The 12,794-nt window shown below is 41.3% G+C and overlaps 1 protein-coding gene across 2 annotated transcripts; it reads left to right on the top strand.

The window, feature by feature from the left end:
- Positions 1-104: 104 nt before the first annotated feature.
- slc7a8b (solute carrier family 7 member 8b) lies at positions 105-12,757 on the top strand. Of its 2 annotated transcripts, none has more exons than XM_034614840.1 (12): positions 105-231; positions 596-843; positions 3,935-4,139; positions 5,455-5,606; positions 7,247-7,372; positions 8,540-8,693; positions 9,487-9,610; positions 9,815-9,918; positions 10,436-10,532; positions 10,628-10,777; positions 11,739-11,916; positions 12,572-12,757. In XM_034614840.1, the coding sequence occupies exons 2-12, from the start codon at positions 660-662 to the stop codon at positions 12,679-12,681; spliced, it is 1,584 nt and encodes a 527-aa protein (XP_034470731.1). In that variant the 5' UTR covers positions 105-231; positions 596-659; the 3' UTR covers positions 12,682-12,757. The 2 variants fall into 2 exon arrangements, with proteins under 2 accessions (XP_034470731.1, XP_034470730.1); XM_034614839.1 differs by having other exon boundaries at positions 113-338.
- Positions 12,758-12,794: the final 37 nt, after the last annotated feature.

The following is a 12,794-nucleotide window of genomic DNA, read 5'->3' on the forward strand; positions in this document are numbered from 1 at the left end:
TATCAATGAAAGAGACGTCTGCTCCTCGCTGCAGGGGGCGGGGCCCTCGGGCGTGCTGCGCTGATTGGTGGAAAACAACCATCTTTTCTATATCTCGCCGGTCAGCTGGTGGCTCTCTTGTTGTCTCGCTCGCCGGGGCCACGGGAGAGGAGCGTCAGGGCACAACATGAAACCCACCGTCACATAACAGCGAGCTTCTCTTCCCACCGAGTCACAGCTGCTGCTCACGAGGTGCGTCGGTCCGCTCCAGAGCACTTTATCAATAAAGTTTCATTCAGGGAAACTAAGCGCATGCACGAGGCTCCCGCCGGTGATGAGTTAATTAGAAGTTCGTGTCGGTAAGTTTACACAACAACTGGCTTTAATTCCCAGTTAAATCAGTGAGTCTAAACTTTAACATTTAGTGTTTTTGATATGATTGTGTTATGTTGTGTTAACAGTGGTTTTAAAGTGTGTGTGGTCACTATATAAAACTGCAGGTGCGCTCTGAGTTGATGCTCGGTTTAGCTTCACTGTAGCCGAGTGGAAAGATGCAAACCGCCTCCAGCTGTTTAATCTTGTATTTTTCTGTAAACAATGGCACGTGTATCGGTAGGTAACAGGAGAGGAGGCGCGGCCCCGGTTCCCTGCAGCACAGAGGGGGGGACACACCGGGCAGGATGAGCGAGGATCCGAGGAAAAGGAGCAGCAGCAGCAGCGGAGGAGGTGGAGGAGGTGGAGGAGCAGCAGCTGACCCGGAGCCGTCCGGGTCTCAGTGTGCTGAGGGCAACGACACAGGTGAAAGCTCGGGGGTGGCTCTGAAGAAACAGATCGGCCTGGTCAGCGCCTGTGGCATCATAGTGGGTAAGTCCATCGATATATGAACTGTTCGCCCCATGGCAGTGAAGCAACCACTACTTCAAGTTCAACTCAAGTTTATCTAAGAAAAGAAAATAGTATTAAGAACCCATTTAATTTTTGATCTATGTACTGGTAGCACTTGATTAATTCAATTAATCTCATAATTATTAATGGGTTTATTTATTGTGGTGAAATCATCTTCTCTCCTCCACCACATCTCTTAAACCTAAGAAGCTCCTGTCAACAACGAACACCTTGTTATCCTACATGTCATGTTTGAGTCATTGCATCAAAAATAACCCAGAACAAATCTAATGTTTGTAACAGTTTTTTGAAAGCTGGTTTTTTTCAGAAGTGTTTTATTTAGAGTAATATGTTTCTCTCCTAGCAGACACGTTGACAAGTCCTTGTAGGAAAAGCTCAGGTGTCACCGATGAACATTAATGATGGCTCTATTCAGTTCAAAGCTGTGTCCCAATTCAGGGGCCACATCCTTCAGAGGCTGCATTTGAAGACCAATTGCGTGACTTGCGTCACAGCAGCATGATTAGACTGTCCCATTTCGAAAGCTCCCTCAAATCCGTCAGACAAGTTCGTCCTTCCACCCCTGAGAAACAAAGACTCCAACAGGTGGATCCTTCTTGGACCAACCTATTCCAGGATTCATTGCGTTCTAGTGACGAACCGTTTTTCAAAGAGTTAATGGCTCCAGCAACGAGTTGAGCGACAAGATGCCCATCACGGTACACATGTTGGGAAAATAACGTAATTGTCGTGTCCAACTTCAGCTCTGTTGCTTGGAAAGCTGGTGACGAAGATCACGGAAATCCTCTAGAGACCAGACTGTCTCAATTCGATTCAGCCTTTGTGGTCTAGGCGGCGCACGAATGAGGTCTCCTTTTGTAAGCCGTGTCCTCGGAAGGATGCAGCCCCTGAACTGAGACACAGCTCAAGTGTCCTAGCATGTTAACCACCGGGACCCTAAAATGAAGGAATGGAATTCAGCCATCATTGTTTGTTTATTGGTCGGTTCGAATGTTTGTTTGTTTGTAAGCATGATTACACGAAACTTTGTGGAAGGATGCAGTATGGGCCAGAGAAGAACCCATTCAATTATAGCGTAATCCAGATCAGGGGCCAGATCCCCAACATTATTTTCACTTTCTTCAACATTTTTTGTTTTTCCAAGAGAATAATTCATGAATCTTGATTCAAATAAACAGGCATTTTAGGGTACTGTTATCTATGTGGTGGAAATTTGGTGCAGCTTGTTTGAATTTAAGAGGAGTTCTGGGCCATAGTTCACACCTGTGCTTTTCCTTGTGACATGTCAAAAACGAGGTCTAATTTAAGATGCCGTCCACTTTCTAGTAATGTTTGCCATTGTGACACACGCAGAAGAATTTTCATGTGTTCAAAGAAAATGCAGCTGAATCTAGCTGTAAATCAGTTGTTTGTACTGCAGTCCAAGTGGTACGGACTGAAATCTCTCCCCTATCGACTTTCCATTCATCCTCATTCTCTCCGTGAATTGCTGAGCCTGCGTCTTGCATGTGCTCTTTCATAGACGCCGCCACCATGTTTCCAGGCAAATGTTGGCAGTCATGAATCCTCCTCAGTCCCTACCGCCTCCTACACATGCAGGAAAAAAAACTCAATAAAAAGTAATCCCACTAATGGGTGTCCAACATTGTTGAGACTGCAATTTCCATCACCATCAGAAACAATGGTTAAGTGTGGTGCTGCATCACTGAGAAGAAACGGCTGTACACTAATTTTGGTGTTGGCTCCCATTGCGATGTATTGAATAATGGATTATCTTTTTAAAGGCCAAATTCATCAGCATTAGCACCATTGCACCTGGAAACATGCAGAAGAAACTGGACGAGTTACGAGAACAAATGATCTTGGATTAAGTGGACAATCCTCTGTCGCGTTTATGTGCATAATAAGTAGCTTTCAAAAGACCATATTCTGACAGAGGCAATGTTTTCAGGCAAGTTTTATGGCCACTGAGTTACAGGCTAAGAAGTTGAAACATCATTCAGATAAGAATTTGAAGGAGATGCCTTGTTGCTGTTGTGGAGCATTTTTCGTCTGAATGTGATGAGTTTGTGAAATTCCTTTAGCCATTTCAGGTCATGACAGTTAAATAAAAGGAAGAGAACATATTTAGGACGTTTTAATGTAGAAGCAGCTGATGTGTCTGACAACTTTTAACACAAAATCCCGAAGCTGCAAAGCAACTTCAAGCTCAAAGCTACGTACAACGACCCCCACTCTGCTTGAGGTCATTGAACTGTGTGTGCGTTCTGGGGATTTTCCAAACCTACTGCTGTGAGAACTTTTTAAACGGACTCATTGCAAGGAGATAAACCTTGGTAACCTTGATGAATAAACCTTGATGTTTATTCAATCATTTAGTGTGGCCCTCCAAGGATGTTTGAAAAATTGAAATGGCCCTCAGTTGAAAAATGTCCCCCACCTCTGATGGATTAGTTTTTTTATATTGGTCAATATATTTATCAGAAATTCACTCCCTTAAATCAATTTTTGCGTTGTCTCAAAATCTAATGTTTGTCTCCTTATTATGGGGCTTCAGAAAACAAGACATCGGGACCTCAACACAGCCCATGTCTGCCATGACATGGTGGGCACATACTGGGAATAAACTGGGGTTATCATTTCATTCTTTAAAGTGAACTTGTAAGGGAGATTTGTTTGGCCAGTTAAAGTGCAGGCTCTGACTGCTCAAACACCCATATTATGGTGTGGGTGCTTCACAAAACCTGTGTTTTCCAATTTCAAACATGAATCACAGGATATGTTTCATCATGTGACTGAGAATTGCAGCTTTTATTTTATGGTCTACATTCAGCCTCAGTGGTCTAAGGATTCTTTTCATTTTTTTTCTCCCACTGTTGGTGAGCGTATCATGAACACAATACACATCTTCTGTTTATCTTTATAGATAATGATGGTTTGTTCTCACATTATTGTTTGTTAGTTGAAATGCTGATTTTGACCAATCTCCAGAGCTTCTGTATCTTACTGAGTTGTTCTTTATCTGTCTCTGTCTGTTTGACTCACCCAGGAAACATCATTGGATCTGGGATCTTTGTGAGTCCTAAGGGCGTCCTGGAGAATGCCAGCTCAGTGGGTGTTGCCCTGATCGTGTGGGTCTCCACTGGAGTCATCACAGCTATTGGTGCTCTCTGCTATGCAGAATTAGGCGTGACCATCCCCAAGTCTGGGGGAGACTACTCCTATGTTAAAGACATATTTGGAGGACTGGCTGGGTGAGAAGAAACTGTCTAATTATCAGGATAAGATCAAAGCTCTTATATGCAGGATTTACAAAATTCGGCTTTGGTGACTCTAAGCATAACTGCAGCAAAGATATGACGTTGAAGCATCATATAACTCATACTTTAACCTGGGATTCATATTTATCTGCTTCAGAAGCTATTCTAAATTTTTTACAACACTTCAAAACAGTAACAAAGTACTTAACAATAAAACCTCCACTAAGGCCCAGCAATCCCCTTGTATCAAATCTAGCTGCACCAGATTCTAGTGAAAATGTCCCAATGTTGGTGAAGAAAGTGGTGAACAAAGAAATTCTTGGATCCGCCTCCTGACCCAGATCCACACCAAAATTGTTTCATGGAAATCAGTCAAATTGTTTTTTTTAATGTTTTCTTGCTAAAAACAAACATGTAAACCAACCAACAAAAAATGACGGGTGAAATCATCACCTCCTTTGCCAAGGGAATAACACCAAAAAACAGTGAAGAGCACATACTCTCTACTCTCCAGAGCCCGACAGTTCCCTTAAATTCGATCAAGCCACACTAAATTTCACATGAACATAAAAAGCATTCCTGTAGATCCCAATAAAGTTGAAAATGCCCTCTCTTCTAGCAATGATAAAGAGAAATAAATCCCTGGATCTGCTCCCTTAAACACATCAGATTTGAATCTGCTCCAAAAGTTGATGGTTTAAATAATTAACTGGAATCAGAAGATCACCACACCAGTTAATGCTCGCACAAACGAATTTATTTAACCTCCCAGGTATAGGTGACATTTCGGGCACAGGCCCTTCTTCAGACTTCAGGTCATTTTTGTCTTCTGATTTTAAATTGTTTTTGTCACTTCAGTCCAGCACCGTGTTTATGAAGTTTTGATGTGCATGCTTTTGTATACTTTCTCAAAATAGGGAAGTATGTAAAATGCTGAGTGATCTATCAGATTACAAGGTTTTAGCAAGCCTATTGTAATTCATGAGAGTTTTACTGTAAACTCCTGTCACATTCCCACCCCTCACCGTCATGCCCACCATATCATTAAAGCGTCCAGCTTCATCGTTGACCCAGATCCACTCATTTCTCTTGTCTGTCACAACAATGCTCCAGTGCACTTCTGTCATGTACTAAGCTGATATGCTGAATACCCTTTTGTTTTCCATTTCATGTTCAATAACGAGGGCAGTTCTTGTCTTACACAATGCTTTGCTTGTGGGGTGTGTGTGCAGTTGTATTTGCTTACTGGTGTGTGACAGAAATGTGTTTCCATGTCCCATTAACCCCGACTCCCTTTGTTGTCGCTCAGGTTTCTGCGTCTGTGGATTGCGGTGTTGGTTATTTACCCCAGTAACCAGGCCGTGATCGCTCTCACCTTCTCCAACTACATCCTGCAGCCTCTCTTCTCCTCCTGCCTCCCTCCAGAGAGCGGCCTCCGTCTGCTGGCTGCAGTCTGCCTCTGTGAGTGATAAATAAAACTCAAGATTGAACTGCTGTTGGTTGAGGCAGTGCACTGACAGAGACAGATCGTGAAGTAACATTGAGGCACTTCCTTTGAAAGATAATGTCAGGCATCGTATTTAAGAGATTTAAGGCTTATTTTCCAGAGTTTTTTGTTGTTGTTTTTTTTACCTCCAAGGAGGTTATGTTTTCACCCCTGTCTGTTGGTTGGTTGGCTTGTTAGCAGGATTACCCAAGCTCTACTGAATGGGTTTTCATGAAACTTGGCTGTTTGACATTGGCCCGATCTGGACAAATTATCAGATCTACCATGAACTATTTTTCATTTACTTTAATATTGTGAGAGAAGTTTGACCTTTTCACCAATTTCCCATGAAATATCCTTGATTTTGATGAAAAAATCCTGGCATATTTAGGGGACTGATATTTAGGCCTGGGCCTTGGCAGAAGTATTTGCTCTTAGTGTCATTCTAGTTTGTAACCATTTTCACACAGTTATTTAATAGAAAACCACTCAAGTTTGTTGGAGAAACACTTACAGGTTTAAGATTTAATTGTTAGGTGGTAAAAACAACGTTGCTTGGTGAGTTTACATCAAACGCAGCACTCACCACAAACCTAAGCTGTTTTATAAGAGGTCTTTTGTGTTTGTGGAGGAGTTTTGTCAAGGCTAAAAAATAACATAATTTGTCTTGAACTTGAGATTTTGGAAAAAATTTTGCAGTTTGAAATGAAATAATTTCAGCTAAATATACAAGCCAGTGAATTTCACACAGAGTTGCATTATGGGTAGTGAAGGAGCTGGTGAAAACTCTGCTGTGTGAGTGGTGCTGGTGTATGTACAAGTTACAATCTAACAGCCGAAGCAATATTTGTGGTAGGTTTCAGAGGAATTCCAGAGAAAGGGTCACAATACAAATACTGGCCTTGTTGCCACCTTGCTATGAAAAGTTCAACACACTTTAAGTGAGAAGATTCTAAATCCTTCACGTCGGGGCTTTTATTGATCTTTGGATAATGTGTAATCTGGACACTTTTTTTTTTTTTTTTTCTTATATCAACCAAAATATGAGCTTTTCTGATCAGTTTGACATTTCTGTAACTGATCTTCAACATAAGTTGATCTCAAAGGCTTAAAATAATCTGCCAGTGAGCCCAGATGGCTTAAGGTATTTTAAATATCTAGGGCAAAACTAATCTTGAGTGTGACAGAACTAAGCACGTAGTCACGTTCATTTTAAACTGAAATCACATCCTCTCTTCAAAAATCAGTTTTATCTTAAGATTTGTCATTAAGGGACAACTATTTTGATGTTTTGAGACAAAAACTAAATTTCTTTCTTAAAAATGAGCCCGTTTATATTATTAATTTGCCAATATTTTCCTTTACGTGCTACATTATCTTAAAGCCTACACTCTTGCTTATTGTGTTCTTTTTCTTTAATGTTTTCTGGAAATCTCTACATACTCAAACTTTTAACCTTTTTTTTGTTGCACTTTATCTAAGGGTCACGTCTTTGTTATGTGGGGATGATACAGACAAAAAAATCTGATGCACACTAAACATAAGTAAATGGAAGAACTAGAAAACAAATATCATCCTCAAAACCTGATGTTATATTGTATCTTGCTGCTGTCAGTGTTTTTGACCTGGGTGAACTGCTACAGTGTGCGCTGGGCCACATGTGTACAAGATGTCTTCACCACTGGCAAGCTCCTGGCCCTGGGCCTCATCATCATAATGGGCATCGTCCAAATTTGCAAAGGTAGGATTCCTCCCTCTTTGGTGGCTCTTTGAACATCTGTCCATTGTCCATCTTGCTCTCTTATCTACATCCACACTAATACGTTTTCATTTTAAAACGGCGTTTTAGAACTAAAATGATCTCTGTCCCCACGAATGTCTAAGCTCTGTGTCAGTATCAATCTCTGTCCATAATAACACCTGAAAACGCACCTCATGTGACCATTCATCTAAACCAAAGGCAGCCAGTTGCTTACTTACACATAATACTATGAACAAGAGACAACAGGCATGAGAAGTAAGAGCAGTGACTTTTTTTTTTATTTGATTGACGATACGGTGTCTTTTACTAAATGTTCACAACTTTACCGCTGATAGTAGAGTCGACTGCTGTAGGTGACTGCATCATCAAAGTATTTACATTGAATAAAAGGTGAAGCCATTTTGCATTTAATAATAAATATGTAATTTTTTCATCTTATTTCTTGTTAATCATCTTCTCATCATCCCTCTTTTCTTGTCTTGACTCCATATTGGAAAAAGCTCTTGAGACATGATGAGAGAGAAAAGAGGGAAAAACAGTTTTTGAAGCAGCCACGCTCCAGCTACCATCACAGTTTAGTCCCCTTGTGGCTTTCACAGGATTAATGATCCCAACATGAAAGCGATTACAGTCCCACGTACTGCTTCACTCCACTCATAATCCACACACACACACTCACTTAGCCCCATCAATCCCTTCGGGACTGAGGCTGGAAATGTAGTTTAATTAATATGTCTTCTACAGAGATTTGACTTTTTCCAAATCTGGTATTACTATGTTAATATTAATATTATTATGTGACAATGTTAGAATATTTGCTGGTCTGAACGGTTTTCAAATCATGTTGAATGAAAATATGGTTTAAAATGTTTAAATTGCACTCTGCAGCGGGATGATGTTTGCATAAGAGTTGACAGGAATGAGATATCTTTAAAAATGCATTATCTAATTTACTGCAACCTAATTCTATTAGGATAAAAAAATAAAGCCTTTCATAACTAGTAAGTACTTTATGCAAATTTATTGTACAACAAACATTGGATATTGTTTGGTGCCCTCTGCTGCTCAGATTGTGGTGGTGCAGAGCAGTTCACATCGAGTCGGATTTAATTCAGTGAATCTGTTGTCTTGTTTTTTGATTGACAGGTCACTATCACTGGTTGGAGCCAGTTCACGCCTTTGAGACCTTCCGTGACTACGATGTCGGTCTGATAGCTCTGTCCTTCCTGCAAGGCTCGTTTGCATATGGAGGCTGGAACTTCCTCAACTACGTCACAGAGGAGCTGATCGACCCATACAAGTAACACAAGCACTTCTTAAACGCTGCCTTGCTTCCCATATCATTAAGTTTTATTTATTTGCACAAAATATGATGGGGGGAGGAGTGTAAGTCGCATTAACACAACATGCAGAACAAGGAAAGCAATGATGGAGTAAACATTTGATGTCTAATCTGCTCACAGGTACTAAATACAGGGAGAGGGTCACAATATTCACAATCAAAGCTCATCAAATACACGTTAAAGCTCATTAACCTTTGAGGGGAAAATTGTGTTTCAATGATTGTGCTTATTCCCTCACTAAGATTCCCTGTGTCTGAGTTGTTCTAAACTGTGCATGTAGATCACTGAATGTGTGAAAAGGTCCACTGTTACATCAGATGCATAAAGGTAAAAAAAAAAGCAGTGGGACTGAGTTCATGGATCTGACTACTAAATGTACTTTGAATATCTTTATAAAGAAAGGATCCTAATTAGGTTGGAAATGTGTGGAAGTTTATACAGGATTTTATTATTTAAAACATTGTGAGAATTAGATTGACCAATTTGATTCATCAACATTTAGATGAAAGTTGTGTTAAAGATAAAACATTTTAAAACTTTGTCCACTTTTAGCTAGTATCATAACAGAGGTCACTACAAGTTATTACATTTTTTTTTTTAAATTCATCTATTTTAACAAATTATTTCCAATTGTGTTTGACATGTTGAATCAAAGGTTTGTTATTATGTTTTTCTATAGAAACCTCAAACTTCTGTCGCAGAAATAAAGGTTCATGGTACATTAACCATTATCCTGTGTGTTCTCCTCAGGAATCTGCCTCGTGCCATCTTCATCTCTATCCCTGTGGTCACTTTTGTTTATGTCTTTGCCAACATAGCGTACATCACAGCCATGAGCCCCCAGGAGCTGCTGGCCTCCAATGCTGTAGCAGTGGTGAGAAAACTGTCACTCTACTCTGAGTGAACGTGCTGTTACACATGTAGATCATGTTTGCATGTATTAGCATAATGCCTCTAACTCTCATTCTTTTCCACTTGGTCTGGAAATCAATAGGTCGCTGTTACTAAGTGTGTTTTAACTGTGAACCTGTTTTATGCTCCTCCCCTTCTCTCTCTCTACTCCTTATATTTCTCCCAGACATTTGGAGACAAATTGCTAGGAGTGATGTCATGGATCATGCCCATCTCCGTGGCACTCTCCACCTTCGGGGGAGTCAATGGCTCGCTCTTCACGTCGTCGCGGTCAGTTACTTCTTGTTTCAGCTTCTGTGACCACTGAGCCTCTTTGTGGGTTCATTCCAATGCTGATATAGTTCAGATGCACACAGTGAAACCTGTTAAGCAGGTTGGGAACAATGAGCTGAACGGGAGTACAATGCTTCAGCCATGTAATCTCTTGGGTCACAAGCTGGATTTCAGATTATAGGGAAAGTGGCTGAGTGGGAAATTGTTTGTCTCTAGAAGGTAGAGCCTGACCGATATAGTAAACCACTAAAAACCATAGATATGAGCCTTTAGACCATAATGCACTGTGATGGGATTTTTGTGGTATGCAGTCCTGCTTAGGGGTGTATCCACACAGTATATTTTATTACATTTCTAGACCTCCTTTTGTTCAGTATGAGCAGCTGAAACTCTTGTTGACCCCTTTCCCACTGCCAGTGGAGGAGTTTGCCCCTCAGCTTGGGAGAGCGCACGCTACACGAGCACCATCTGGCTCTGCTCTCAGGATCTAATTGTCTTCGGTTCTGTCTCCCAGGCTGTTTTTTGCAGGAGCGAGGGAAGGCCATCTCCCACGTCTGTTGGCCATGATTCATGTCACACGCTGCACTCCTATTCCAGCCTTGGTGTTCACTGTGAGTCTTGCCGCACTGGCTTTAGACAAAACTACATTATGTGACCTTTGCCCTTGCACCACATAATAATATGCACCTCCTCTCACCACATGCAGGTGGCCTCATCTCTGCTGATGTTGTGCACCAGTGACATTTACACACTCATTAACTACGTGGGCTTCATCAACTACCTCTTCTATGGCGTCACTGTTGCTGGGCAGATTGTGCTGCGCGTCAAACAGCCTGACATGTATCGACCCATCAAGGTAAAGTCTTTTGACAACTCAGGTTAAATCTGACATATTGGCAGCACACCATTTTCACGAGGACTACAACCACTCTGTGAGGAACGCCTGCTTATTCATCTAATTATACAATCAACCAATCATGTGGCTGCAGTGTATAAAACCATGCAGACACAGGTCAGGGGCTTCAGTTAATGTTCACACATGAAATGAGAAAAAATGAGCAATGACCAACTTGAGTATTTCTGAAAGTGCAACTGACAAATCTGCAGAAGTGATGTGATCTTGTCAGCAAAGAAAGGCTCTAAGGCTGTGTACCAACCAAGTATTAACTTCCATCAAGTCAGAAGGGGCTGAGTGAGTCAATGACCTGTAGATCTGCTATGAAGAAAGATTTTAACAATTCAAAAAGGGGAACAAAAAATGCGTTGATATTGAGGCAACAAACATGTGGGTGCTGAGAGGGTTAAAAATACTTTGATTCATTGTGAAACTGTAGCGGGTCAAATGTCATCAGCTGAGTAATTGGTCATTCATATGAGGCCCAAGATGCATTTCCGTTCACACAGCAAAGATAAATTTGGCCAAATGTGTCCCAGACTCCGGATGTGATTTGAGTGACGTGCTCTTGGTGCCGACCTCTTGTGATTGGATCATTCGGGACGTCTGGTAATACCAGGTCTGAACGGGGTGTAAGATTATTCATTTTGGCCAAACCTGATCTGGTTAAACTTTGATTTTATGAGCAATTTATTTTCACAAATCCTTTAATTGGATAATTGCTCTTTACTTATGGGTCAATGTTGACAACCAGGCTGCACAGACAGAGGGTGCAAAATATGCCACATTATTCATTAGAGTTCAATGTTAAGCCTGGTGTCTCTACAGGAATCAATTTAACTTGACATCTGATTTGACTGAACTGCATTTTAACTGATGAATGAATGTTTGATCCCTCCTCCTCCTCCTCCTCCTCTTCTAGGTGAGCCTGGTCTGGCCGGTGATCTACCTGCTGTTCTGGGCCTTCCTGCTGGTCTTCTCCCTCTACTCTGAGCCTCTGGTCTGTGGTATCGGACTGGCCATCATGATGACCGGCATCCCAGTGTATTTCTTTGGAGTCTACTGGGAAAACAAGCCTCAGTGTTTTGATACTATTATTGGTAAGGCAGCATCATGATGGTATTTTTGTGACTTGGTTATGAAACTGCAGTTCTGTCAGAGTGTATTCAAACAAATGTTGTAGTAATAGATGTTATGTACATTGACACACTAGGCCAAGTTGCCTTGTAATGTGCCAGAGTATTGTCCTCCCTCCACACTCCCCTATTGGCCTGCGCTCACACTTCACTTTAACGTTTCAGAAATTAACTAGGCTGAGATAGTTTCGGAAGCAATTGCAATAAACGCCAACCAGAAATTGTTATGTTCCTACAGTTTAACTGTTGTGTCCTAGACGGAACTGAACTACGGAGAACCTCCTGACATTCTCCTGGGGGGGCTGTATATGAGAACAAAAATGTCCGTGTGACAAGCTCCTTTCTCTGGAGTTTCTCTGTCAAGGGCCCAATTCCGGAGAATGTCCCAAGGAGCCGTTGTGAAAACACAACAGTAGATCATTCGCAGAATTTACTGTGAGCGAGTGGGCATGTAAATGTTTCTAAAACGCGACAGACACAAAAATGAAAAACAAAACGAATACTATATTTATACAACTGGGCATTAAATAACGTTTCTCTATTAATAAAATGTCCCTGTTTGATACAGAACCATTATCTTATCTAAAAATGATTTCCCTGTTCTCTCATTTGTTTTCAGGTAAAATGACTCTTCTGTGCCAAAAGCTCTGCTCAGTGGTCTATCCAGACATGGGGGGGAACCCGGAACCCCATGTAGCGCCAAATAAAGCCGGGGTTGGGGAAGATTGATAAGACCCTCAAATGTCTTAATTGAACATGTGCACAGACACTTCCTCTCTGTACTCATATGTGGATTAAAGTTGGGGGGAACAAGACGCCTGGAAGAAGAGTCCTAGGAGGAC

This window comes from Hippoglossus hippoglossus, chromosome 17 (assembly GCF_009819705.1).
Source record: "Hippoglossus hippoglossus isolate fHipHip1 chromosome 17, fHipHip1.pri, whole genome shotgun sequence".
Lineage (NCBI taxonomy): Eukaryota > Metazoa > Chordata > Actinopteri > Pleuronectiformes > Pleuronectidae > Hippoglossus > Hippoglossus hippoglossus.